General features: G+C 38.8%; 3 protein-coding genes across 5 annotated transcripts in view; all 3 read right to left on the minus strand.

Annotated features, from left to right (window-relative positions):
* Window positions 1-5433: 5433 nt before the first annotated feature.
* Window positions 5434-10081, minus strand: LOC104917853 (annexin A2). The gene is made up of 13 exons (XM_010729420.3): window positions 9937-10081; window positions 9298-9350; window positions 9109-9202; window positions 7980-8074; window positions 7754-7867; window positions 7481-7571; window positions 7303-7382; window positions 7154-7213; window positions 6625-6718; window positions 6421-6516; window positions 6199-6257; window positions 5794-5916; window positions 5434-5696 (listed from the first exon to the last, which is right to left on the minus strand). The coding sequence occupies exons 2-13, from the start codon at window positions 9343-9345 to the stop codon at window positions 5637-5639; spliced, it is 1014 nt and encodes a 337-aa protein (XP_010727722.1). The 5' UTR covers window positions 9346-9350; window positions 9937-10081; the 3' UTR covers window positions 5434-5636.
* Window positions 10082-10245: 164 nt separating this feature from the next.
* ice2 (interactor of little elongator complex ELL subunit 2) lies at window positions 10246-19121 on the minus strand. 2 transcript variants are annotated; one of them, XM_019272278.2, is made up of 15 exons: window positions 18823-19121; window positions 17391-17492; window positions 16924-17281; window positions 16721-16840; window positions 16496-16630; window positions 16214-16330; window positions 15755-15914; window positions 14961-15142; window positions 14051-14861; window positions 13793-13962; window positions 13571-13700; window positions 12245-12329; window positions 11974-12024; window positions 11226-11463; window positions 10246-10616 (listed from the first exon to the last, which is right to left on the minus strand). In XM_019272278.2, exons 1-15 carry the CDS (start codon window positions 18834-18836, stop codon window positions 10467-10469), a joined length of 2823 nt encoding a protein of 940 aa, XP_019127823.1. In that variant the 5' UTR covers window positions 18837-19121; the 3' UTR covers window positions 10246-10466. The 2 variants fall into 2 exon arrangements, with proteins under 2 accessions (XP_019127823.1, XP_019127822.1); XM_019272277.2 differs by having other exon boundaries at window positions 14051-14864.
* A 1402-nt stretch (window positions 19122-20523) lies between these two features.
* Window positions 20524-26658, minus strand: part of roraa (RAR-related orphan receptor A, paralog a) — a 177728-nt gene continuing 171593 nt past the window's right edge. For both annotated transcript variants that reach the window (XM_019272285.2, XM_010729418.3), the window contains one exon: window positions 20524-26608. In XM_019272285.2, the coding sequence (XP_019127830.1) occupies window positions 26444-26608 (165 nt within the window). In that variant the 3' untranslated portion in view covers window positions 20524-26443. The remainder of the gene's footprint in view (window positions 26609-26658) is intronic.

A 26658-nucleotide genomic window follows, 5' to 3' on the forward strand; every position in this document is an offset into this window, starting at 1 on the left:
AACAGAGTAAATGTAGTGTATGTCACCTGACTGTGGTGGATAGTGTATTTTTAGCTGCATCTACAATTGCTGATGACAGGTGAGGTAAAGGCCAGAGGTTAGACCCTGCCGTACAGTCTTTACTTTGAGCCATAGCACCAAAAGACGAGACCAGGAGTAGTGAAATGGTTAACAAAATAATTTCACATGCACAGCATATTCTTTGGGCTCAGGCAATATTGCTCTGCTTGCCACCAGTGGCACTTTTCACCAAGAAACTGTGCTTTGTGTATTTCAAACAAGTATAGAAAAGACCATTTCTGCCAGGAGCCAAAAAGAAATGAAAAGAAATAGACAAAAATCCTTCTTTCTTTCTTTTTCGGCGAAGCTGAAGGCTATGAAAACCATCTTGTGTTCTATTTTTGAACTGATTTCCATATCCATGGCCACCTGAGGGAGGTCAGGCTGGTCTGGCCAACTTCCTCACAGGGAGAGAAGGATGAACGGTGACAGGGACACAAACCATGCTTCATCCTTTCCAACACCCACGTCACTCACTATCCTCGCTGGCACCACTAAGACTCTCACACGGATAGGGAAATGAATTGCCATAAAGAAACAGAAGACAACACAATTTTTCCTTTTACTCCTTGCTTCTGTTTCTCTCTCTCTCTCTCTCTCTCTCTCTCTCTCTCTCTCTCTCTCTTTCTCTTCTTCTTCAAAGCCTGCAACTCTCCGCTGTGCCCCAGGGTTAATTAACATGAACCAAACAGTGAATGATCAGAGAGAATGGGAAATCTCCAAAGGTTAAGTGTCACATGGGAAACGTGTTGTCAGAAAAAGAAAGCAGTTTTTTCTTCTTTCTTTTCTTTTTTTTTCCGTCTCTACACGTTCCAAATCAAATGAGAGCATTGCAGGGGGAAAGAAATTTGTAGACACCTTTCCAAAACTTTGCATGCAATGCTCCTGTCAGTGGAGGCACAGCTTCACAGTCTGGCTTCAAACAATATCTGTAATTCCATGACATTTTGATGAACAAAAGAACTCTGCAGTTTTCTCTAACTTGCTGTTCTTTCGATGGATTTACTCTCCTTTTTTTTCTCCCCCCTGTATAATATCGTTAAAATTCACTTCAGAGAAGTACACACAGCACAGTTCCATAAAGTGATAAGCAAAAGCTTGCAGGGGGAAAAAAACACATCCATCACAAAGTTAATCACTGCTTTTAAAGACCTACTCATTGAAATTGTGTCTCCTCTTGGTTTATCCCAGGAGGGAAAAAAAGAAAATGACTTCATGATCCACAGATATCCTGGATAGCATGTCTTGCAGGTGAAATAGTATGATTTCTCTCTGTAATAATTAACATGGGCTCCTCTTCTCTCCCTGTGGCTTGCCGCTGACATTTGGTTCATGCTTGAGTGTCTGCCTAGCTGATTTCAATCTCTTGCATGAAGGTGAGGCTCTGTTTGTGTGTGTGTGTGTGTGTGTGCGTGTGTGTGTGCATAGGGTCCAGTGGCCAGTCTGACAAGGACATTGGTGACAGGGCCTGCCTTCAGTCGATGGGATTAAGCATCATGACAATATGGATTAGAGATCCACTCAGTCAATCCCGAACCTCCAACAGGTTAGAGGCTGAAAGCCGAATGCTGAAACACAAATGAGTCTTGTCAGTGTGTTTGTGTTCTTGCAAAATTGCATTATGTAAAGGGTCATATCTCACTTGCTTCTGAATACATATTTTGACAATTCCCAAATTTATCACACCGATCTTTATATAGTTGTCTGCACTGACACGCTGTATTGATTTACGCTGTGTTCCGGGGATGAGAACACCTCTGAATGGTCACCTCACCCGCCGCTGCAACAAGCCTTATTTTACATTATTACATTATGTATGCAGGCTTGAGTATGGATAATGGATGAATCTAAAGCAAAGCAGTTTAATTACCCACCATCATTCTGTCTCACCTTGCTGTGGAGCACACATCTTATTAGCCACGGTGTAAATAAACATTAATATGCCAACCCTGATAAAGACTGTCCTTATCCTTGCAGTTCTTGGTATATTATCACCATCGCTGCAAAGTACACACACCCCAAACTGATCCAGTGGCATGTGCAAACATCCAAGGAGCTGCTGACGCTGGGGCCAGACCATTACAACCACTTCACAGAAAATTATCATTAGTGCATCTGGCTGGAGGCCACGCAAACCCATCAAAAGATTAAACTGTACACACACAGTATGCATACATGCATCCCGTATGATATAGTACAGAAAAACGCTGTTTGTCTGTAATCTTTGTCAGACACTTCATTAAACCAAGTCGATCGCAACAATCTTTGCAAGCAAATTCTTTGTCAGAAAATTCCCTTTTGGACGGCAGAGCGGCGAGTGACAGAATAGATACAAGGGAAGAGGGCTGTCTCTATGGGCTGACTGAAAGATGGGAAACAGTGGATATAGATAGAAAGCGTGTAGGTTAACCAGCCAGAGGGTATTCTCATTCATTCAGCACATGGCAATAGAGAGGAAGCTACAAGCAAAGAGAAAAGTCAGCATCGAGTCCAGCCCTGAGCATCAAATACTGCTGATCGGATAAACTATACAAAAGTCTGCTTATGTCTGCAGGCAAGCTGGATTGTGAGTAATATCAAACATGATTGATTTAATGCACAATTAATAATAGGACGTTATCTTCTTCTTTTATTAAGGAAAATACACCTTGTGTTTTCACTCTGAATCAAACAGGCTGAACTGAAGCAACAGATTCATAGCGTGCATCACATCAAGTAGAATCTTCTTGAAAATCCTTTTTGGCTTCAAGATGACAGAAGCTGAACTCTTCAAAGACATAAATTGTGTTGCGTGTACACAAAGCTCTTTTATAAACTTCTCAATATGTCTTTTTTTTTTTTTTTTTTGGTCTGCAGATGGACTGACTGCAGCCAGAACCCATGAGGAGACAGGCCTTATTCTGCTTTTCTTATGTTGTTTCAATTACCAGTCTACTGTACAAAGGAGGCAGCCTGATGGCATGACGAGTGCACAGCACTCTTCTGCCTGTGCTGTTGTCTTAGTTTGAGCCTCATAAAAGGAAGCGAGCCTGACGATGCCAGAGGCGGAGGATCCGGCTCTGAGGTCTGGAGCAGAGAAACATCAGCAGAGTGTTATTCTTTAGAAGGAGATGTCCTTCAGTGTGGTGCCAACTCTCCCCTGGGGCAGTAACGTAAGACACAACCTCTTATTTACCATATACGTGCAGGATATTCAGCAATCACAGAGACAAAGGCTACGCCTTCACCGAAGAAGCTGTGGTTTTGCTGAATTAAATAATGATAATTAAGAAAATATTAATCAAACTCTGGCTCTCTCAGCTGTGTTGAGGGAGAGGGTCCTCCAGCTTAGCCTGTAGGAGTTCTCATTTAGAGTATGCTTGCGACCTATAGAGCTGCAGGCAAACACACACACACACACACAAACACACACAGATGCACACAATTAAAAGTAGACCTTGGTGGCCTACTACTCTATAATTAAACACCCTTTGGTGCTTCTGCACAGAAATGCTGTGCCGGGGTTCAGATAGTGTCAAGGAGAGAAAGATGAGAGGAAACGTGAAGGAGCTGTCGGTTGTCTAAAGTTGCAAGTTATGTTCAATGCAATGAATTAATAAAAAGCACAAACTAATACCTTCCCGATGTGCAGTTGGTATGTCTGGCGGGCCGGCAGCAGCTACACAGCTGTACTGTGAAACTTTAATGTTGCTGGACGCCTGCAGCGCTGCCTGAGCTTTGTCTCTGAGGTGAAGGGGGTGGGCTTTCCACATGTTCGATCTAACTGGGACAAGTATTAGAATAAGGAACAATCTGACCTTTAAGGATAAAACCACTAAAATTCAGCAACCTGACAGCTGGTAATGGTCACTACTCCCTTACTGGCAATCTTAGATTATCGAAAACATTAAGTGATCAGAAATCTCTCCTCAATTTCAAATGTTATTGGGTGATTATGTGGTATTATTCTTCACCTTTTAGGCTTCAGAGTGCTTGTCATTTGGCTCTAGTTGTTATGGTAATGCAATGTATTCCATCTCCTTCCCAGCATGCTCTGTGTTTGACATTCATGGGGTTAAAGTCCTCTGAATGATGAAGTGCCAGCGTTTGGGACAGTAAATTGCATCGTTTCAATTGAGAAGAGAGTTCCCCTTGGGTTTGCTGGAGGTCCCTACGGGCTGGCCTTGAACAGAACAGCATGTTGTACATCCATATAAAAAAAAAAAAAGAAAAAAGAAAAATATGGTGGTACTTTCCTCTTTATGATGCAGAGATTAATCTGTCACCATATTTATACATAAATCTCCATCCCTGCTTTGCAAAATACTGTTTTACCTTACTTTACACTATATTTTATTTTTTTATTGCCTATAAACATAAACCATCACAAAGGGCTAATGTTCTCATCAATATTATTACAAAATGATCATAAATCCAGCGCCTTGTTAAAATTTGAAGCCGTTTCTCTCCTCAGCTACTCAACCAGTGAAAATATTGGACAGAAGCATTATTTTATCAGGCAATTTCTCTCACAATAATAGATGATCTTCTATCATATTTGAGCCACAGTACACCACTTTGTTTTCATTAGATTATTAAGTCCGTGCGCTTCCCCTCACATCCTTTTCCTCATCGCTGTGTTCAGCAGTACTGATCTTGCCTTTTGGGGCCATTTTTTCTTATACTTCAGTAGAAATGCCTTGACAACGCTGTGGTGGTTATTTCATCCTGAGAGACCACAAACTAAACAGCAGAAACACACTGTATAGACGCTTGTTTAGTGGTATGCAAATCATCTTTGCCAGAGGTAAAATTAACATTTTTAATTAAAATATTAGCACCAAACAAACACAGAAAAACACACTAATGATTAAATCATCTTGATGGAACCTCATAGTGGAAAATGAGGAAGATTTCTTGTAATTCTTTGCGTGAAAAGATGCCGTACGGCTCAGTGTGCTTTCATGAAGGCATTTATCGACACATTTGCAAACAGTGCACTTGAAGTTTGGGATTTAAACATGAAGAATTTTAATTACGATTTTTTAAATTTTCAAAAGCTGCAAAACAGGCTTGCATCACTTACACCACATGCAAATAAAATATGTCACCAGTATAGATGTTTTCATTTATTTTCACTTCATTTACTACTGCAAATAATTCAGCAAAAATTCCGATAATGGAATATAAAAACTGTCAAATAGTTTTAAGATATTTAAATTTAACAAGTGTGCATTTCTTCTGCAGGTATCAGCTATTATAAGGCCCAGAGACACTGAGGAGCTGGAGTCTACAGTTGCTTTTAATGTTACTATACCGCCCTCTAATGGTTCTCTAAGTAAACGACAAGTAAGAGCACACTAGGTGGGTTGCAAGGAAAATCAAAAACCAAACTCCAACAAAGCAACTTTATTGCCGTTTCGGTATAACAAAAGTAAATTGTAATACAGATTCATGTCTTCATGTTTAAAAAAAGATATCCTTGAATGTTGCATTCAAATGTGTGTGCGGAATAAAGCTGATGGGATTTTGCTGCAGTGTTTGTTCCGACTGTGATTTTCAAAAGCCCACCTTTCCATTGCATCATTGATTCATTTTTATTCCTCTGGTCCGCACAGGCTGAGCAGCACCTTCTGGTAGTCTCCCTTGGTGTGTTCCTGCAGAAACAGCGCAGATTAGAGGGGGCTGCATGACAGAACAGGCCTTACTGTAAATCAGTAATAGGCCAGAGGCGGGGGTGTATGAATCACTTACCAGAATGGTCTTTTGCAGAGACTGTCCAAAGTTGGACTTGTATTCAGAACAGATCTTCTTCAGGTCCACCTCGCAGCGTGACACAATAATTCTGGTCACCATCTTCTCTTTGGCTCCTTTACTCTGAGCAGACAAGCATAAGTCAGCACTTACTTAAGTTGTACATGCTCTAAACTTAACTACAGCAGCTGATGCAACACTGTTGTAAGATAACTTTTGCTAACTTTGGATTCTGTGTTCCTGCAGCAAAATAGCACTTTCACAAGCAGATGTACTTCTTACATCTGTTCTAAAAAAAAAAGAAAAAAAAAAGAAAGAAAAAGAAAAAAGAAAAAAGAAAAATACAGTCTGGCCCTCAAAATAGCCACATTTCAACATGAAGAAAGAGAGCAGCACTGTAACTACCTTCATGGCTTCATTCAGTCTTTTGGCAAAGTACAGCTGTTTGTTTTCAAAGCACTGAACTGGAACAAAGAAAAAGAAGAATACATATCCACAATAACACATCTTATATTTGACAGTAAAGCCACACCTGGCCTACAGAGTGAATATTTGCTTCAGATAATGAATTGGTCATAGTAACTATTTGCATTAGTAATATGAATTATTGATAAAATATATATGTACCTAGCACCAGAAAGGACTTCTGCAGGTCTCCTTTGACTTCCTTCACAATGCTCTCCTGCATGTCGTAGGGGCTGTAACTCTTGTACCTCTGAAACACTAACAAGCAAAGAAAAATGATTAACTTTTTAAAAAATTATTATTAATTATTAAAGTAGAACACTTATGTAACAATGATACCAAAAGAAAACAGGGTGTCTGTCTTACCTTTTTGCAGGTGGGGCACACTTCTCTCAGACAAAATGGAGATCCAGGTCGCCACATCTGTTCCTCTTATTTTTATTCCAGCATCATAGAGAGCCTGAATTTAACCAATGAAATATCAATAAACACGCCCATATGTGACACTTTGTGGCTTTGTGAAGGCGGTGTTACTCCTTTTAAATACGAAATACCTATAAGTATTTTTTATTTATAATTTTAAATGTAAAAAAAAAAAAAAAAGACTTGGTAATATTTTATTTTGTGAAGCATTCATTTACTTCAAGTTCATTATGTTCATCTGATGATATGTAAACAGCTTCTATATCAAATACCAAACAAATTCGCCATAATGATCTTAAAAGGAGTTGAAGCACACAACTTTTCTTACATTAAGTCTTTTCCTGATCAAGAACAATTGAACATTTTACATTTCAGAAACACTGAAAACTGAATTAAATGGATTAAATGGATTCATTTATATATATATTATATATATATTATATCATATTCCAAGTAAACACAAGAAGCTTACCCTGGCATCAGTGTCAATCTTTTCATAGTCGACAACAGCGGATGGGTCTGCTCTCTTGGTCTGCACAGAAATAAGACATGACTCGGTCAGTTTTAACAGTATTGTTATAGTTACATAAATCATAAAGACAGACAGCTAACACATCTTACCTGCACCAGAGCCAACAGCAGCTTAGCAAAGTTTCCAGAAGTGTCACCTGACACATCTTTGTCCAGGTCCTTCTTGAACACTGTGGGAAAAAATATTTTGAGTTTAGTCACTTAATTCTCTTACACGTTTCTCCTTCAAGAACATAGATGGAACACAACTGGGATCTTTTGGACTTACACTCCTTATAGACCTTCTTAATCTCCAGCAGCTCTTCATTGCTGCGTGAGCACAAGAGCTCAATCAGTGTTTCTTCATCTGTTCCTAAGCCCTGAAAGAGAAACAAGTCTTTATTACTTTTTAAACATGACACTTCAAATATATTTCATATACTTTATACACAACTAAAATTTAAATCAAGTTGTAGCAAAAAAGCATGTTTTGTCATTTTCCCTGTAGAGGGCAGTGTGACTCTTTAAATGAAGTACCATTGATACCATCCGTGTCCTTTACCTTGATAGATCCTCTGATCTCTGAGGCATCGTACTGGGCTGTGCTCTTCATCAGTCCAAGGATCACTGTTTCCAGAGAGCCAGACAGCGCTCCCTTCAGGGCTGTGATCATGTCCTAGAAATACAGCTGTGTTACCTGAATGTACTGAATGTGTCTTCCAGTGTTAAGGCTACCATAGAATCAGAGCTGTGAAGAATTTGGGATTTTCTGTCAAGGTCTACCGTACCTTCTTTGCCCTCTTTTCATATTCAAAAGCAATTTCTCTCCTTTGTGGGTAGGAGCGCTTTGTTAGGACGTCAATGATGGTCTGTTCATCCACTCCTAATGTCAGCATGAAAAAGACACAAATTCAACATCAGGCGAGACAAAATGGATGCAATTCAACAACAAAATATATTTACTGAAATAAATAATAAAACATATTATAAATATTACTAGTAATTTTGCAGATTCAGATTAGTTTTAAGAAATAAAATCAACAAATAATTTTATCTTATATATATTATTATTTCTGATTAAGCAACCCAGAAGTATATAAATGTGTTCAACTTATTCCTGCTATTATCAGCTGAAATATTAAAGTGATACATAAAGTGAAATACGTATAAAAATCACATTTTACTTTTGGCACTTAAGTCGATTTTTATGCTAATATTTCTGTACTTTTACTACTAAAGTATGTTTTTGTATTGTATAATATATACATTAACACACACTTCACCAAAGGGTACCTCATATTTGGTTTTGACAAAATTATCTGTGATACTTTTAATCTTTAGGCCCAAAGGAAATTTATGAATTTGTTAAGCTTATTATTAATAGACAGTGATATTCAACTTTTACAGAGATAATTTGATCAGAAATACATTCTTACTCTGACTCTAAAACTTTTAACAATGAGGGCAGACTACATGCCATATAACAGGTTTAGAGTCATTGAAAATATAATGTGAATCAGCTCCAAAATGCATGTTGAAGAACAAACACCGCTCTAAGAGGGCCCGGCAGCAATGTTAGTTGGCTTTAACACATGATGTGGTCACAAGGTATCCTCCCCCCTACACACACACATATACCCTCATTAGTAAAAAAAAAAAAACATCACTCCACAAAAACATATTCTCCATTATGATGAAATAGTGGGCTGCTGAAAAGTTAGACTGAATAGCTCTCAGTCACTGTCCAGAACAGAGCTCTGCCAGCAGTGAGGCATAGACTTGGAGGTGATCCCAGTATGGTCAAAACACTTTAAGCCAGGATTCTGACTCACAAAAACCAGATACTCATCAGTAGAGAGGTTGCAGAACCAAGCACTGAATTCTTTTTTAAGCAACAGATAAAGTCCTGTATGTTACCTTTGGTTTTGATAGCTGTTTCTATCCTGGCAGCATCTCTTCCAGGGTCAAAGTCTTTAGCAGGTACCACAGTGGGGTATTTGGGTTCATGGGACTGAGGATTCAAAGCAAATTAAAGTGTGAGCGATGCCATCTTAAAATGAACAATTTTTTAGTGTTTCTAGCATACAAAATAAAGTAAGACATTACCCCGATGTTGAGAGACAGCTGCCCAAGAAACTCTGATACCATCGCCATTTTTCCTGGAAAAGGTGACAAAACAGTCATGTAATCAAATCTCACTGTAATCCTATCAGAGGTCATGTTTGTTGTGTCTCAAGATATATAATCACTGGAGCCACCAAATATTGCAGCTGCAGCTTCTGGTACATATTGAATCAGTGAAAGAGACTTTATTGAGTTTCATCCAATAGTTGCTCCTTTGTTTTCATTGTTACCATATTCACATTTAGAGTTGTTTCTGGTAAAATGGTTAAATGGTCCTGACAATCCACTAACCCTAAGGCTGAAATCCTGGTTCAGCCTGAAACAAATCCTCAACACCAAACCCTTAAGAGACACACCCTGGAAAATGCTACTGTACTCCACTCTGGTATGACAACTTGAGTGCATTCACATGCACATGAGAAAACAGGTTAGAGCTCACACCAGGGAGCACGAAACTATTCTTAAACAAAACACATTTGCACAAGCTGATTACAAAATGTGTGAAATTCAGTTGTCTGAATTGGAGTTTTGACAGTCTTAGATCTTCTTGCAGTATGAAAATCAATTACAGATTCAGTTATTCTACAATAAAAAAAAAAAGTATCATGACACTGAACTTACCTAATTTGTAAAAGTTGAGATGATGTAGAGATTTGCTCAGGCAATGTTGAAGTAGAATGGGTGTGGAGGTTTAACTTTTCTGACACAGAAAAAGACTTCCCTTTTCACCTCCCCTGACTCATACCCTCCCCTTTCCATGCACTCATGACTCCACCCTGACACACAAGAAAACCACTGGAAGCTGAAGCAAGCTCAAAGTTTTGAAGCTTTGTTCAAGTTTTACCACAAACACAAACACACACAATCCTGACTTCACACAGTAAAGAATATAAACAGTGCCCATTACAGACAATAACCATACACACATATATGAATACTTAGTTTATTGTTGATCTGTTTTTACAACACTTTAGCAATGACAAAATATACAAAAAAATATCTCTGAAGAAAATACAACCATAAACGTATAGATTCTATACTGTCAAAGTGCTTCAGCAACATTTATATTTAATGGATAATATATATCCAGAATGAAATCACAGAGACTGTCAGCTTTCCTTTCCTTTGCATAGACACGACTCACTACTTTTTCAAACAGACTTCTGAATCAGGTTATCAATATACTTTTTACGCTTGGCTGCGCGGCTCTTCTTATTCTTTGTCTTGCCTCCTGCATTCGAGTTGTTCTTTGACTGCCCACCTCCACAGTTGTTGGGCTTCGGTGACCAAGTATTCCCTTTCTGGTAGGATAAGAGAAAGAAAAAGCTTGTATCTTTAAATAACTGGGGCTGAATCCATGTAGCATCATACAATACACCCTCAAACAATATTTTTTATTTGTTGTTCAGCTCTAAATGTTTGCAATCCAAATTAGTAGCTAAACATGTCTCCTCACTGTTTCGCAAGTTAATAGATGTGTTCATGTCTCATGGCTGTGTGGAATTTTAGGCATGCATCCAATGAATGTCTTGAGGTCACCACCAATGAAGCATACTGTGCTCTTGTTGATATTGCTATCCTTGCTATTGTCTCTATAGTTAGTTTTGGGCTTGTGCTTGCAGAATAGTATGCTGGTTCAGCCTGTCTGATATGACCAAGTGCTTTGCATTCACCACAACTTAATAGAAGACAGCATTTAATCTATCTTAGCTTTTAGAGAATCCCTGTGGTTATGTGTCCATCTAATAAAGGGTGTGGACATCCAAGGCATTAGCCAATAACCAATTCCTAATAGTTCCTTTTCACTTTATCATCATAATTTGTCCGGGTATGAACTCAGTTGCCTTTATATTTTCTAACAGTGCCATCTATTAACACAGTAACTATGGTGACATAAATCAAGTACAAACCTTTTTAAACGGTTTTATTGGGAAGGTGCAGGGGACACGGCCATGTTTCTGGTGGAAGGGCAGGACCACAGATGGATCAACAGGTATCCAGGGCAGGAGACCGGAGGCCGGGGGGCGTGGGACAGAGCTGTGGATCTGCTGCAGGTTGTACCCGCCCCGACTCCCATTAGCCACTTTTAATAAGGTCACAAATGGTTCCCCTGCTTTGTGTGCAATCAGGTACCGTCCTTCCTCTAACCTACAAAACCAAATCAAGTCATCAAGGGTGTGTCTGAAACATGTAGGATTTTGAGGAACTTCTTTCTTCGGCTGAACGACTGGAATGTAGGTAACCAGATGCTTAAGAAAGCAGAAGGTGACACATCCATTGTGTGCTGTTGAGTAATCGATTGTGTAAACCTCCAACACAAACAGGAGGACAGGCTAACGTCATATTTTCAGCCGGAGGCTGTCAGACCCGACTATACAATAGTTCCATCAAATTCAGAGCTTGAAGACAGGCAATTCGACGAAAGATCCAACCCATCTCCTTCATACAAATGTAGTTCAGTAGTTTTACATGTAAAACATAAAAACAAAAATCAAATACAGAGCCAGCCCATTACAGAGCCAGTATTCTTGCTGCAAAAACTATTTTATTGCATACAAGATTATACATTTGCAAAACGAGTGGATCACATCCTGTCGAGACCTCAACACTTAAAATCTACAAACAAAACAAAGGAAATCAAAGTCCTCAACAACTTACCCTGTTAGCTTTTTCAGTAGGTGGTGAAGTATATTCAGTGACTTGGATGGCCTGCGAATGGAAAAGATAAATCAACATGTTACGGCTTGTCTACTTAGTTAGGGATCTATATTTCAACATGAACTCTGATCACACAACCAGAGGTGATGACAAGATGTGGATTGATAAAGCGATTGAACCTCCAGGTGACAGCTTCTTGAGTAACGTAATCATACAGTGGTGATTAGGTTTGTCCTGATCGTCTGCGCACATATGTTGTAACGACACTCACTTGAACCCACAGGAGATGTTCTCTTTCCAGTTGTCAGGCAGCTTCCTCAGCAGAGCTACTTTTGATGTGTGCGCATTGATGTGAGCTACAGAGACAGAAAGGGAAAGGCGAGAGATACACTGAGAGAAGAACAAGAGCTAATGAGCATGCACATCAAGAGCTTCACTTCATCATCAATGCCCTTCCTAGTGCTTACAAAGTAATTAGTCTGTGATGATTTGCCAGTGTTGTTACAAGCTCGAGTGGGTGGTAAGAAATGCTTGTTGGTCCCATCTCCTTTTCCTGCCTCCCACTCCAGCTTGTAATGCCTGCTTATTTCAACAGGGCCTTCCTTCAATTATGAACTGATTTAGAGCCTGCAGCCACAGCCATAAATACTATATGCTGCAGTTGGCGGAATGCCACATGACAAACCACATGACGAATCTGCGAACCACGAAAGAAGAAAGCCGTATCAGCTGTGTAACAATGCCCGATATTCTATAGTGCTTCAATAAAGCTTGAATGTTATCACCAATTTTCTCACTGGCTCTTCCTGTAACCTGAGACATCATGTACGTTTTGTTGTACTGAAAGATCAAACTCCTTTACATCCACTTTTTGGCACAGCTATTTATAGCAGTGAAGCTGATTATGAGGAACTAGTACACAAGCTTGTACTGAAAATAAAACCTGCCCAGTATGTCAATTATGCCAACAGACCACAAAGGTGGATAATTTAGACGTGTTTTTTTTAGCCAAAGGTCTAGACAGAAAATAATTCACAATGCCGACTAGATAATGTCATACATTCCCAGCCAACACCTACACAAGTCAATGAACGATGAAATCAATGAACCTGGTGCAGAAAAAGGGTGATGCCTTTCCATGAATCTTGAACTACAGGTAAGCAGCCGACAATATGTAAGTCGATAATATGAATTAAGGGAATTTAACTGAAGTTCAAAACAACATTTAGCTGAGCTCTGTATAGTGGGTTCTTTGTAATTCCCCACAATCATGTGTGGCTGTAGTTATGGCAACAAAGTAAACTCAATCACTACACAGTCACAGCAGGATGGTGAGTCATCTAAAGACTATTCCATTGGTCTGTGGGAGGATCTGCCATGTGGATTCTACTAAACCCTGTGAGGGGAGGAGAAGAGAAACTTCTCATTTTTTTATCCACATAAATGTTACTTTGACTATTTTCTTGGCAATTATGTTGAAAAATTAAAGACTAAAAGGGATATTCCAAATTCCTCTAGGACTGAGAGCAATTTGGGAGCTTTTCTCTCTTTTATTTTCACTGTAAAGGTTTGCAGTTCAATGTGGTGAAAGTTTTACCTGTGTAGGATACATTGCTTGAGTGGAGCAATGTCTCAGTCCACAGCTGGCAAGCCTCACTGCTAGTTAGACACTCAACACCATAACACAACTGGTACTCCAACTTGGGCAGGAGGTGCACTGGCACACACTATTGGGTCAGGAAACAGAAATGGGCCTGTTAATTTTATGCTTTAATATGAAAAAATATCAAACTCTGGAGCGAGTGGATAGCATGTATACCTGGTTTTGGCCTTTGACAGTTTTTCTGGTGTGGGTCAACGCGATAGAGCTGCGCACCATGAGCAGCAAATCTTGCAGACTGTAGAGCTTGTAGAGGAGGTTGCCTTCTTCTGGAGCCTTGTAATCTTGTTCATCTTCTGCACCAGCCTGCAGGTCTTCTGACAATAATTCTGCGTGGGGTGCAATAACATAGTGGGTGTTAATTAAGCCCATAGACACAACTTAAATCCACTGAATTAAAATCAAATTAACACTAACTTTTGTGCTCTGTAATAGTGATATTGTGCACTGGTGCAGATTTCTGGGGAGTAAGGGGGCTCTGGTTTCTCTCTAAATATGAAGTCACACAGGGCTTCACTAGAGACATCGGATGGGAGTGAACTGAGGGTCCCGTACATCGGGTGGGTGAGTTGATCTCCTGAGATACGGTGGAGGATTTGGCTGTGTCATTGGCGGAGCTGAACATGGCTGTCTGCATGTGCAGGATCTCGCTTAGCTGGTCTCCAGGTACCTTTGCTCTTTTTAATTGTCGCCGCTGCCTTGCGACTTTTCGAGGGGAAGATGACGCTGAATTTACAGGTACAGACTCAGATACAGGGGTAATCGGGGGGTCTGAGGAGGATGGTGTGTTCTTAGATTTAGGATGTTTTGCAGCTGAAATCACAGAGTCATCAATGACCAGCTTCTCATCATCCGAGTCTTCTGTAAAAGTATGGTCTACATCACTTTCCTGAGGACAGTCCTGTCTCCTTTGTTCAGTTTTTGGTACAGTGGTCTCACTCAAAACTGGCTGATTCGTCTCCTCTCTTCTGGGATCATCCACATTTGTCAATGAGGTGTCCATCTCTTCTTGTGAACTACTGAGATGCTCATCGGACATTTTAGTCTCATTTAAAGGCGGAGAACTTGCGTTTTCATTTTCATCACACACATTCTGCTGCTCATTCGGTCTCTTCTGCATCTTGGGAGTTTTAATGGGCGTTGACTCTCCAAATGTCTCCAGGTCGGTGAGATCCACCTCGAAATCAAGACCGCTATTTTCAAAAGGCACCACAGTTCTTTGTGAGCTCTTCTGATTTAGGAACAAAAAAACAAAGAAATATTATTTTAATGAAACAACACCACATACATGATGCCACACAAGATGTCTATTTATGAATCCACATACCAGTGAGCGTAGCTGCTTACTCATAGGAAGCTCTGTCATTACATGGAACACTTTTACACTTCCATTCTTCTTGATGGAGTGCTTTAAACTCTCCTCGTGGTAGATATGATTCCTCTCTCTCACGGTCATTTCAGTCTTCAGAAGGGGTGAGTCTATGTACACAGTCTTCTTCTGACTGTTGCCTGTAAATAAGAAATAGAGGATGTGTGAAACTGTGCCACCATGAGGCCATTCAACATCAATACACACCGTGTTGTGTTTCAGATGTCGTTACTGCTCCATATTTTCTTCACAAACATGATTAAAGAAATCTCAACAGAAGAAGCAGAAACAGAACTGGATGACTCTCGTTATTTTACAGTGAATGTAATAAATCTATGTCATATGTATAAATTCTTAAAATCTACTCCTTGTGCAGGTTTCTGTTTTTACTAACTTCTCTGTATACACACACACAAACACACTGCCATTTGTATTATTTTTTTGGCATTAATATAGCCATGTGAATCTCTGGAGTCATTATCCTACATTGCAAATCTTTGGTAAAATAAATAAATAAAAATAAAATAAATAAAATAAAATATAAATAAATAAATAAATATATTTTAAGATGTAGATCACTAAGTATAATATTCAGAATCCAAAGATCTATTCTAATATCTGGGTTTAATAGGATAAAATTGGATGTTTGCTATGATTTCATAGCTGAACAACAACTCAAAATGTTTTTAATTGTTGGAAGCAAAGCGTAAAATAACCTTAGATAAACATCCTCAGTGATGGTGATACTGTACCTTTTCCTGGGTTTAATTTGACCAACACAGGTAGTTCCCATTGCTCTCCAAAGTCAGGGCCATGGTTGTCTAGCAGCCTGACAAGGGCATCTCGAGTCAGACACACGTGAGGCTCATAACGAGCACACAGGTTCTCTGCATTGCTATCACTGCTGACTGTCTGTAGAGAAAAACAAGACTATGTTACAGCACACAACATCAGTCAACACATGTAACTATGCAAGTTTACAATTAACCGGACTATGGTAGTACTGTGTGCGTGACCTGACATCTTTCAGAAACACAATTAGCACTGGTTTTGCTGAGCAAGACATGAACACCCTCTGGTGTCTTTTGTGAAAACTGCAAGAGCTGAAATGGAGTTACAATAGACCTGCGGTCATGAATCCCATTCTAGCAGTAAAACATCTTTGTGACTTACTTTATTGGAGTAATTAAAAAAGCGAGACAATTGCTTACAGCGTGCATGTCCTTAGCTTTTTTAGCTGGAGGATTCTCTGATGAAACACTCTGATAATCCGATGCAAGCTGTGTGTCAGCAGGCACCATCTTGTGGTCTGTAATATCCACATTGCCCTGGAGAAATAAAGGTTACAAATATGGACAACAAAAGGCTGATTCTGCAATTCACATGTCCAAGTTGAATGGCTGAAAAGCAGACAATGGCATTTATGATCAATTTAGATGAGATGATAATCCTACACGTCTGGGACTAGAGCAGCCCCTTCAAAAGTCCATTACCATGATCAGCAGCTGTTTTTCAAAGGTCAGCTTCAACTCTGGGTTGAATGTTCCTCCTGTCAAACTAGTCATCTCGTGGATTTGATAGAGCTGAGGAATAGTCTTAATGTGCATCAAACAGCCCCTGAAAAACTCCTGAAAAACAAATCAGAACATTTTTTTTTATATTTATGAACATACATGTCACAGTGCTGTTAACAGAGGCAATACTTGTAGCATCAGTACCTCGGAGTATTGCATAGCTGCATTTGATATGAAGTTGTAGTCGTCAGCACACATTTTGGCCACATCTTGCAGGTATCCCATGAACTGCATTACTTCGTTGTTTACTCGTCTTATTAACCACTGAAATATTAGAGCATAGTGCAGATTAGATGCAACAAGGATCGGCAGAGATTAAAATACTATTCAGGAGAGAATGCTGGTACCTGTGGAGGATCCCTTGTGTTTTTCCTCATCAATATGTCAAGATACATGTTCTGCTCTTTTTTGGACATGCTCGATGTACAAGGGTAGGGCAGTCTGGGTTCAGGATAAGCAGCATCAGGCTCATCCTCAACCGGCTTGGGCTTTTCTTTTGATTCTTCGGCATCCGCGCATTGTTCTGTACCTTCCCCAGAATTGTCTGCACACTGATCATCGCTATCACAGCTGTCCCGACGGGACTCTTCCTTGCTGATGCAACTGTTGTCTTTAAACTCTGCAGCTTCTTTTGTGGAGGCAGAGCAGGAGGCTTCTGCAGCCCCGGCATCACACTTCTGTTCTGTGTTGGTATTCTCTACAGGACTTCGGAACAGATCATGGGGAACAGATCATGATAAACACTTACTAGTCAGCCTCTAAAGATACAGCAGAAATGAACGAATGTATTACTTATTATGTTCATTTGAAATACCTTTGGAGAAAGGCCCACAGTTCTCTGATATTAGGCGCAAGGGAATATGTGTCATACTGATCTCTGGTAAAGAAAGGAGCTTCAGGGACTGGAGGGTCCTCCCTTAAATTAAGAGAAGACAACATGCTATTAGAGGGACCCAATACATCCATAACTCTCTCCGCACTGCTCTGCTTCCTTTAACATGCAAGACAGAGGAAGTTAATAGGTCACTGACCATTAGGCTATGTCATGGAGGAGTCAGGTGTAGTGCTGCTGTCTTACAAAATATACAAATATTGAGTTTGTGTAAAAGTAATTTGACGTGAAATTAATAGAGAAGCTGCCAACTCTGGTATATTACAACATACATCTGTACATTGCTTTACTTACATAAAAAGGTATTACAATTTCACTCACCAAACATTCAGTGACTGGCATAAAGAAAAATCATACTGTACACATTTATTTCAGAATCAGAATCAGAAATACTTTAATAATCCCAGGAGGAAACTATTTAAAAATTATTATTATTATTAATAATTTTCGACTGGATGAGCATCCAGCAAGCAATAGCTGTGCATGTGAGTGAGAGGCACATAATGCCAATTTTTATGTGGTTATTCCAGGTGGAAACAGGTGGTCTATAATATATAGCTACAACTTGAAAACGCTGTGATTAAAATATATGAAATATGTTTTGTGACATGTGATCTGACAGGATGTTTCAAGTATAAAAATGTCTTTATAATAAATGTTTTAAGGACCTCGCAGCTAGGTAGGATGACTCATTTACACGTTTCAAACTGTGTAACTGTGTAAGGGAGGAACCGAGCCTACCAACCCAGTCCATGACAGTATTAGGTCAGACACACACACACACACACACACACACACACACACACACACACCTTATCGTTTGAACCTTCAAAATAAAAGCTCACTGTAACGTTAGACTAACGTCTAATTTAATCGTCGACACCAACAGTAACGTTGTTGCTAAGCTAACTTGTCCAAACAGGATATTTACACAGCTTAGCTAAAAAAAGTTATATAAAAAAATAATGCTAAATATTCCATTAGATAAAAAAAGCCACATGTTTAGTAACTTCCTGTCTCATTAATAAAGCCTTGGTTGAGTCAGTCCACGAGTACAGACTCGTGTTTTAAATATATACCAGCAAACGGTTACGAGTAATAACGTTATCACATAACGGTAATAACGGTAATAACGGCCACGCTTAGCGTACGTTAGCCGACGGTTGGTTAGCATCGCCATGGTAACGGGTTGGCTCGCTGTCGGTCACAATGCTAACTAGCCTGTTAGCTCACATCAGCTAGCACAAAGTTCGTGTAGGTTAATTTGTTGAGTTATATATGTACATACATATATATAAATATATTTATACCACCGTGGCATTATGCAAAGCTTTGAAGTGAATGTATTACTCACCAAACCGGCTCCATTATTGTCACTTCTTGTCACTACAGCTACTAAATAAGTCAGTTAGCATTAGCGAGCTAACAAACGTTTGACAGATGACAGATTCTTCGTGTGGTGAATCTGCGTTGACATTAAAACCTTTGTGTACGTTGCTGCCCCCCTCCGGACATTAACTACAGACAATCTGCCCCTTTACTGCCGTACAGGTCCTTAGAGAATTTTCTTTTTTGAATTTATGAATTATTAAATAAACCAATCACCAAGTCTGTAAAATCAGATTCTGCAGTGCAGAACTACCTGTATCATAACGCTCCATCACAATAAATGATAATGAAACATTAATAATCCCCGCAGGTAAATTGTGCTATTCATTAAAATAATAATAAATAATACACCAGTTTCCCAGAAAGCTTAGAAACTATAACCAGTTATAAAGATTTTGTCAAGTTTGTGTCATGAGTTGAAAAAAATGCTGTATATTTTACATTCATTCTTAAATTGCCACAGATTGGCCATGTCACATATTTTAATATATATATTTTAAATATAGGATTAAATATATAGGATTCATATTTATATGCAGCTCAATGCCATAAATTGTAAAATTGACTGGGGTTTTTGATTGGTGAGTCTTGTAACAAGAACATTAATGTCTTAGTTTATATTTGATTTATGTCATGATCAGTACAATGAAGTTATCTGCTTAAAGCTTTATCTGTATATGTATATGGACAAGGATACATTTACACTTGTACGTTATATGTCTCAAATAAAATGTATCTTTTCTGTGTGTGGTTAATTGCCGTACTTTTGCACATGTTCATGTAGGTCTTAGATGAATTGGATAACATTATTTGTTTATAGAATTTGGAGAATAGTTTCCAGTGAACGGAAGGAGGATACCACGGCTGATTAAATGTTGAAACTAGAAGAAGAAGCCAGAGGAAGAGAGAGCAGACAACAGAGACAGATAAAGAGTCAGGAAATAAAAGCCCATTACAAGCGGTAAATTTTATTATGGGATAACAGCACATAAAGCACATCTAAAATCGATGTGTCCAATGCACTTTTAATAAAGGTAATATTAAAGGTACAGTTTCTAAGTACAATATAACAACATTCATATTAGAATGAAAAGTATTTAAAAGACAACATTAAATTTCTTATTTTTCTTTACAGCTGTATTTACAAAATGAATCAAAATACTTATTTTCATATTTAAGAATCAGACAGGAAGGAGCAAAACTACGTTTGTGAATAGACTACCTGCTAAAGAGAGTTCAAAAGAGCTGGATAAAAAGGTACATGATCATCTGTCCCCATTTTAACATCAGTAGCAAACGTGTGACTTAGAAATTTGTGACAACCACACACTAGTTTCGGCTTTCCCATAATTTGTACTGCTTTTGCATGGAAAAAAGAATCCACCCGTGCTCTACCCACCCTTCATGTTAAGTTACCCCAACCGACTGAGCGTACACTGAACACAGAACATTAAAGAAATCCAGATGTGTTGTATGCCTCTTTTACAAACACATACAAATACTTGATATACAATGCATTAGTAAATCTTCTGTTGTCTGTGAAATAAAAAAAGTTGATATAAAACAAACAGAAAGTGAAGATATGTGGCTTGCCTGTTTTTGCCTAACCACAAAACAACAACAACAAGAACAAGAACAACAACAACAAAAAACTGTGCAGGTGAACTTTTGTGTAATATTATCTGCGAGCATTTATTTGACCATTCGAGATCAACATTGAAACAAACTTTCCAGTTGTGTTTCTCAAATAACGTGAGGGGGTGACTTGTACACTCTAAACGGACCATCGTTACATTAAAACCCTTTAACAAAGCGCCTCAACCCACGTGAAAATGATTAACATCACATAAAGAAAGAATCGGAAAAAACAGTTGAAGCAGGTGAGAGTGAGAATTCATCCTCATGTACAAAATACATAGTCACTTCAGTACACGTCTGCAAAAACCACAAAAAAAGACAATCAAAACCATGTATGCATCTTGTTACACCGAGAGGCACTCAGTGTGATACGTTGTATATTATTGCAAGCATATTCTCACTGATATTTGCTACAGAGTGGAGAGAAAAGGTCAACTTTGTCCTCAAATGGCAATTCTTTCATGTACATTTGTAACACTTCATGTGGTGCAAAAGGATTTTGCCACTGGTCTGAAGAAACCACTTTCAGGATAGTCTAAAATGGGGAATAACAAAAGCATACCGAGGCTCTGTTTAATAAAATCCAAGCACCACTTCCCTGCATCAGGTGAAGAACTATGCAGACGCAAGAGAGGTAAATATTTAGTATCTTAAAACCTGACAAACTATAGCCTCAGTGAGTGGTTTTTACAATCAGACAAAGAAAAAACACAATACTGCTGTTTCAGTTTGAATACTATCATTTTTCCACAAACCAGAAAAGCAACCTTAAATAGCTTGTTAATTAGCAGATACTAGCTTTGCTATAAGTCAAAAGGAAATAAGTGCCTTATCCCAAGACTAGCACACTGATACAGGTACTGGTCGGGTAACTTTACCACTATCATTTTCATTATCATTATTATTTATTGAGTCCTAATATCAATAATACATTAATATGCAATGAAATGAATGGACTAATAGGGCGGCCAGGCTTAGGAATCAATACTTTGTTCACAAAATTAACTTACCTAGCACCACACATTAGGGCAACACAAAATAAATGTCAGCACACCCTATCTCTATCAAACTAATCCTAAAGGAGGGAAGCAAACTAGAAACAGAGTTATCGTACAATATGGTGTAATTGATAAACAGATAAATATTTTCACTGGGTAGGCCTTAGTAGCAGTATTTTCCTCTTACCTATACAGACAGAAATTACAAAGCTACCTTTATACATGTGATCAATAATAACATTAAATATGGTGAATAAACAGCCGAGAATGAGGGAGAGAGAAAGAGAGAAAATAAGATATACAGCATACAGGCCATGTCAAGTTCTTAGTTCTCCACCTGGGAACAGAACTGGTCAAATATACAGATGAAACATAAAAACATTCACGAAATCAACACAAAATAAAACAAAACCGAAAGGTGATAAATAAGAGGTGTATTTACATGCAGATGTTCAAAGACTATTATGCACAAAAGAATCAAAAATAATACACAGACATATATTATTGCTTGACATTCGATTATGGCTAAAAGTTGCTTTTTCGTTTTTTTAAAACTATATTCTTAAATGTATTTTTAATCATAAATCCTTATCAGCTGTGCTTTGGAAAATGAGTTCTGTTAAAATGTGACGACCGACTCATAATTCTGGGTAACACACTGACACTCCAGCACAACTTTTTTTTTAAGCGTGACATAACTCTGATCCTCACAATTTATGGTCACGGTCTACGTTTCTCTCAATTTACAGTTCAGAATTCATTTCAGTTCAGGCCGTGCCGTTTGAACCAGTGATGAAGCATGTTTGCACTGTGAAGCCGGTCAATGTTGCTTCACAGCTTTCTGCAGACCTATGAATTGTTGAAGGCATTATGTCATGCTTTAAGAAAACCTACACCTATTATGGATGGATCAAGCTCAGCATTTCCAAAACCTTTTTTTTTTTTTTTTAAACAAAAGTCCCAAAATAAAATCAAGACCTCCTCATCCACATAACCCTGTTCCTCTGTAATTATTAAAGCCTTGTCTGGGGTTTATTTTATTCACACACTGTGAGAACAAACACATACGCACACACACACACACACTATTGCTTTTTACAAACAGACAACAGAGCAGAGACAGAAGGACCAGCACATTTTACTGAATACTATACACTGATTGAATAGCACACTTAGCATCAATCCCTTACTTAAATCGGGATATCTCAAGTGAGAATATACAGAAGGACATCACTTTACAGGCCTGTGTGAAGGCGCAGTTTATAGTTAGACACAAGTATCCATGTGTTTGATGACCAGCTATCTTGCCAACCATACCAGTACATAAGTAGATGAAAACAGAGTGATGGGGCTTTTTAAAAAAAAGATTTTTTTGTTCTTGACTGAGAGTAAACGTTATCAGTTTGAGTCAACTCGATGAACAAAAGTCAATTCAAAAGGATGACAACTGCACTGTAGAGACCCGTAATTATAACACAAGGCGTATTGCTTGTTTTATATTGTAGAACACGTTACATGCCACTCAACCATTTCAACTTGAAAAGAAATTTTCACTTTATGGAGAGAACAACTGTTTCGGTGGTAGACCTTAGCTGATCATATTTGAGACAATACGGAATTGTTTTGACCATCAGCAATATTACAACAGCTTAACAAAAATGAATAATCATTTTTCAAGAAACAAACCCATTTTCTTTATGCAAACAAATAAATAGGAAATCAGCCAAATCTCCATCTCTTAATCTTTTTCTGAACAGTAAGTGCTGTACTGCATGTTCAGTGCGCTTATGCCACCTCCTCTTATTAATTGAGTGCTTTGAAGAGATTTTTTTTAAAGACCTCATAAATTCACAAAAGAGCTATAATCAAATGCTCTACAACTGTCCAGAGGAAAGTGAGCTGCTTCTTCGGTCTACCTGTTACCTCCCTGAGCGTTCACACCTCATCCTCTTTGCTGCTCTTGCCAGGCCACTGGGCCTCTCAACCTGGATTGTCTAGCAGTTGTTCCAGACTGGGTTTTCTTTTGCTGGGAGACTGAGGTTTACTAGTCGTAGAGGGCTTGTGCATATCCAAATAGCATTGGATCATAACAGAGATTATTACTTAGGTACAGCATATCTACTACAACCCAAAACACAACAGATTTATAGTATTGCATAAGAATATTTGGTTTTTCTAACAAAGAGGGCTATCATTTTTAAAGACCCTGATGACACCATTTGAAACCAAAACGTTTTTTTTTTTTTTGTTTTTTTTTTGTGACACGAATATGCTGTGTACTGATAAAACTGCGGTTTGTAAAAGTGATGGGGTTTGTTTTTTTTTTCACAAATGAGATTCTCTTGAACTCATAGGGGCGCAGTGGTGGTCATTGAGCAACTGGAGGCCCCCTTAAGGACATTGATAATGTAAAATTCGGAACCACTCTGTGATGAATATTCAAATCTCAACGACTTCTCATGGAACATCCCTGACAAAAAAAAACAAAAACATAAAACTAAATTTAATGAGTACAAACAAATGTCCTCTCAAAACAGAAAGCGCAAAAGAAACTCGTCCCTGAGGGGTGACAGCACAAGGCCTTAACGCCTCGTGCAAATTGCACGGCAGAGGAATGATAGTGTGCAAAAAAGGAAAAACAAAAGACAAACAACTGGATTCTATGTAACGGTTGGTGACAGATGTATTAACATGTTTCGTTGGGTTTCTAAAGGGATAACACTTTTTTCTTTTTTTTTCTTTTTTCTTTTTCTCTTTTTTTAAACATATTTCTAGAAGCCGCTACTGAGATTGCTGGAATGTCTTAGGAATCCATTCTACATAACAGACGAGTAGACTGGAAAGCGGAAGCAACGACTACTGTTTGGCACATCCAGGGTTTCTTTTTTTTTTTCTACCACTTTACTACCACACCGACAAGAAAGACACACTCAACGAAACAGAAACACAACAACAAAGCATTCTGAAAATAGCACTTGTCCTACCATTTTTATGCTTCTCCCCTAATCATACAAACAACAGCTATTCTAATTATTGCGGGAATATAGTTAAGTGCTACCTGACATCTTTTTCTCTCCCTCGTTCTCTTTCATGAGTTTATTAACCAAAACATGTTACAAAAATAGAAGCTTTACTACCAGACAAGGCTTTGAATATTCACTTTCCCTTCACTGTTTCCTTCTGTGTCCTGTTGTGGCATTGCTGGGCTGAGGCTGTGGTGAGAAGGCAGATAAAGTTGCTCGAAAACAACAACAAAGTACACTCAAAACATTTTAACAGAGGCTCATGAATGTGCTTTTAGGTTAAGACCTTGTGTCTTTGTCAGGTTTAGAACTGTTAACTTGCTTGCTGTATCTTTACCTTCCACTAGATGGAACAATTGGATTACAGTCTATGTGTGATCTTTCTAGTCCGACCTCAAGGCTATTCATTGTTGGTTTGTAAGATCTGGCTGCGATAATGTTTGATTTTTTTTATGTTTTCTTGTGCTGTTCTTAACATAATATGTGAGGTTTTTCACAGTAAGTACCAAATATTGGTATTTGGAAAAAAAAAAGGTTTAAACAAACGCTGTTCAATCCAGGTCTGTTCAAGATCAAGAAAGAGGCTGTAACATCACTACAAGGTTTGTTGGCTGTTATTTTAAGTGTGCATACTCGCTTAAAAGAGTATCTGAGCTACATTTTGACAGGTGTTGGACAGGTAGTTGTTGAGGTAACAGGTGATAGAGCTTCTCTAACCTGCCTTCTCATCCACGCCTCTTTGTTCACCAACCAGCCGCCACGTCAGCAATCCCAACAGACAGCCCTTACACTTCTAGACCAGTATCATCTGCAGCTCCCAGGACTAGCCTCTGTGACCATGGTTCAACTTGTATTTCTTGTGCACATGCAACACATCACTAGGTAAATATACAAGTCTTAAATTAAAGAAAGGTGTAAATAAAAGTGCCTTATCAATTCAACAATTAAGAATGGTCTAACTACTAATATCATACATGTTATTTAAAATAGATTCTATAAACATTACTTTTTTCTGTATAGTAAGTACTTATGACCATATACCCTGTAGTACATTATAAAACAGGTGGAATGGACCCTTTTCATTGTGTTGGTGCCCTGTGCTTCTCCAGGGCACCTGTCCAGAGAAGGATTAATAGCAGATGGCCTTACATGATTTCACTATGCAACAATGGTGGATGGAGTCTTTGACAGCTAAAATCATTGCGTTTTTCATTAGAATTACCAGAATTCTATGTTTCTTTTTCTTTTTTTTTTTTAAACGATTGTCCACAGAGAGGTGCCGATTGCATCACCATGCCGACAGACCCTCCCTCAAAGTCGCTGTGAGTTTTCATTCCAGGAACTGCGTCCAAAAAAAATACGAGTGAACACAAGAGAAAAAAGAAAACGGCTGAACTTGACCAAAATGTGCGCATTTATCAGCTATTTATTTCAGTTTGGGGGGATATAGTGTATGAAGCAGGTAGGGATTAGACCATTTAAACTTTTGAATATGAAAATGCTAAAATTGTTTTGGGAGTGTAACCTGAAAAATAATACTGATGCGGATTCATCATTACTTATTAACTCTTTAAAATCATAACCATGGTGATGCAATAAATACTGGTGGAAATGAATGAAGTGAATCATGAATCCCATGTTCAAAAATGCGCAAAAGAGGGTCAAGTTCAACCAGACAGAAATTATTTGTCCCTATCTCCTCTTCATGTCCCATGGGGTGTCAGGTCCCACAAGTCTTCCAAAGAGAACTAAATTCAATAAAGTAAACCTTGAGAATCAACTCCCTAAGCCCTCCCCTCCGATGTAAAAGAAGAAGTTGAACAGCGTGCCATCTGTCCACTCTGGTTTGTGCAGGGCACCAATAAAGTGTCTCAGATTCCTCCTCCACATTCCCCTACGGCGGGCACACTGGCACCTGGCAGGGCTGCTACCCGTCAACGGGCATGGACTGCTCAAAGTCTGATCCGAACAGCTCCTTGTATAAGGGGGGGAAGTGGGCACGCACAATGTCTGGGTATATTGCTTTGAAAGCTGTAAGCTTCTCTGTATGCCTACTGCACAGCGCTCGCAGTGTCGACACTTTGCATATCAACTGTGGAGAGAGAGGAGACAGGCTGTTTAGATTCACAGGGAAGCAAGGAC

The sequence above is a fragment of the Larimichthys crocea genome, chromosome XXI, assembly GCF_000972845.2.
Source record: "Larimichthys crocea isolate SSNF chromosome XXI, L_crocea_2.0, whole genome shotgun sequence".
Taxonomy (NCBI): domain Eukaryota; kingdom Metazoa; phylum Chordata; class Actinopteri; family Sciaenidae; genus Larimichthys; species Larimichthys crocea.

What these genes read in the sequence shown, in the direction of transcription:
- LOC104917853 (XM_010729420.3), bottom strand. Translation starts at nt 9,345, where the DNA reads ATGGCGATGGTATCAGAGTTTCTTGGGCAGCTGTCTCTCAACATCGGG. An exon ending in TGTGCCCCACCTGCAAAAAG is followed by an intron (nt 6,517 to 6,624) that starts GTAAGACAGACA and finishes TTTGCTTGTTAG; the next exon opens with TGTTTCAGAGGTACAAGAGT. An exon ending in GACTGAATGAAGCCATGAAG is followed by an intron (nt 5,917 to 6,198) that starts GTAGTTACAGTG and finishes TTGTCTGCTCAG; the next exon opens with AGTAAAGGAGCCAAAGAGAA.
- ice2 (XM_019272277.2), bottom strand. An exon ending in CAAATTAAACCCAGGAAAAG is followed by an intron (nt 15,143 to 15,754) that starts GTACAGTATCAC and finishes TCTTATTTACAG; the next exon opens with GCAACAGTCAGAAGAAGACT. An exon ending in CTACTGAAAAAGCTAACAGG is followed by an intron (nt 11,464 to 11,973) that starts GTAAGTTGTTGA and finishes TTGGTTTTGTAG; the next exon opens with GTTAGAGGAAGGACGGTACC.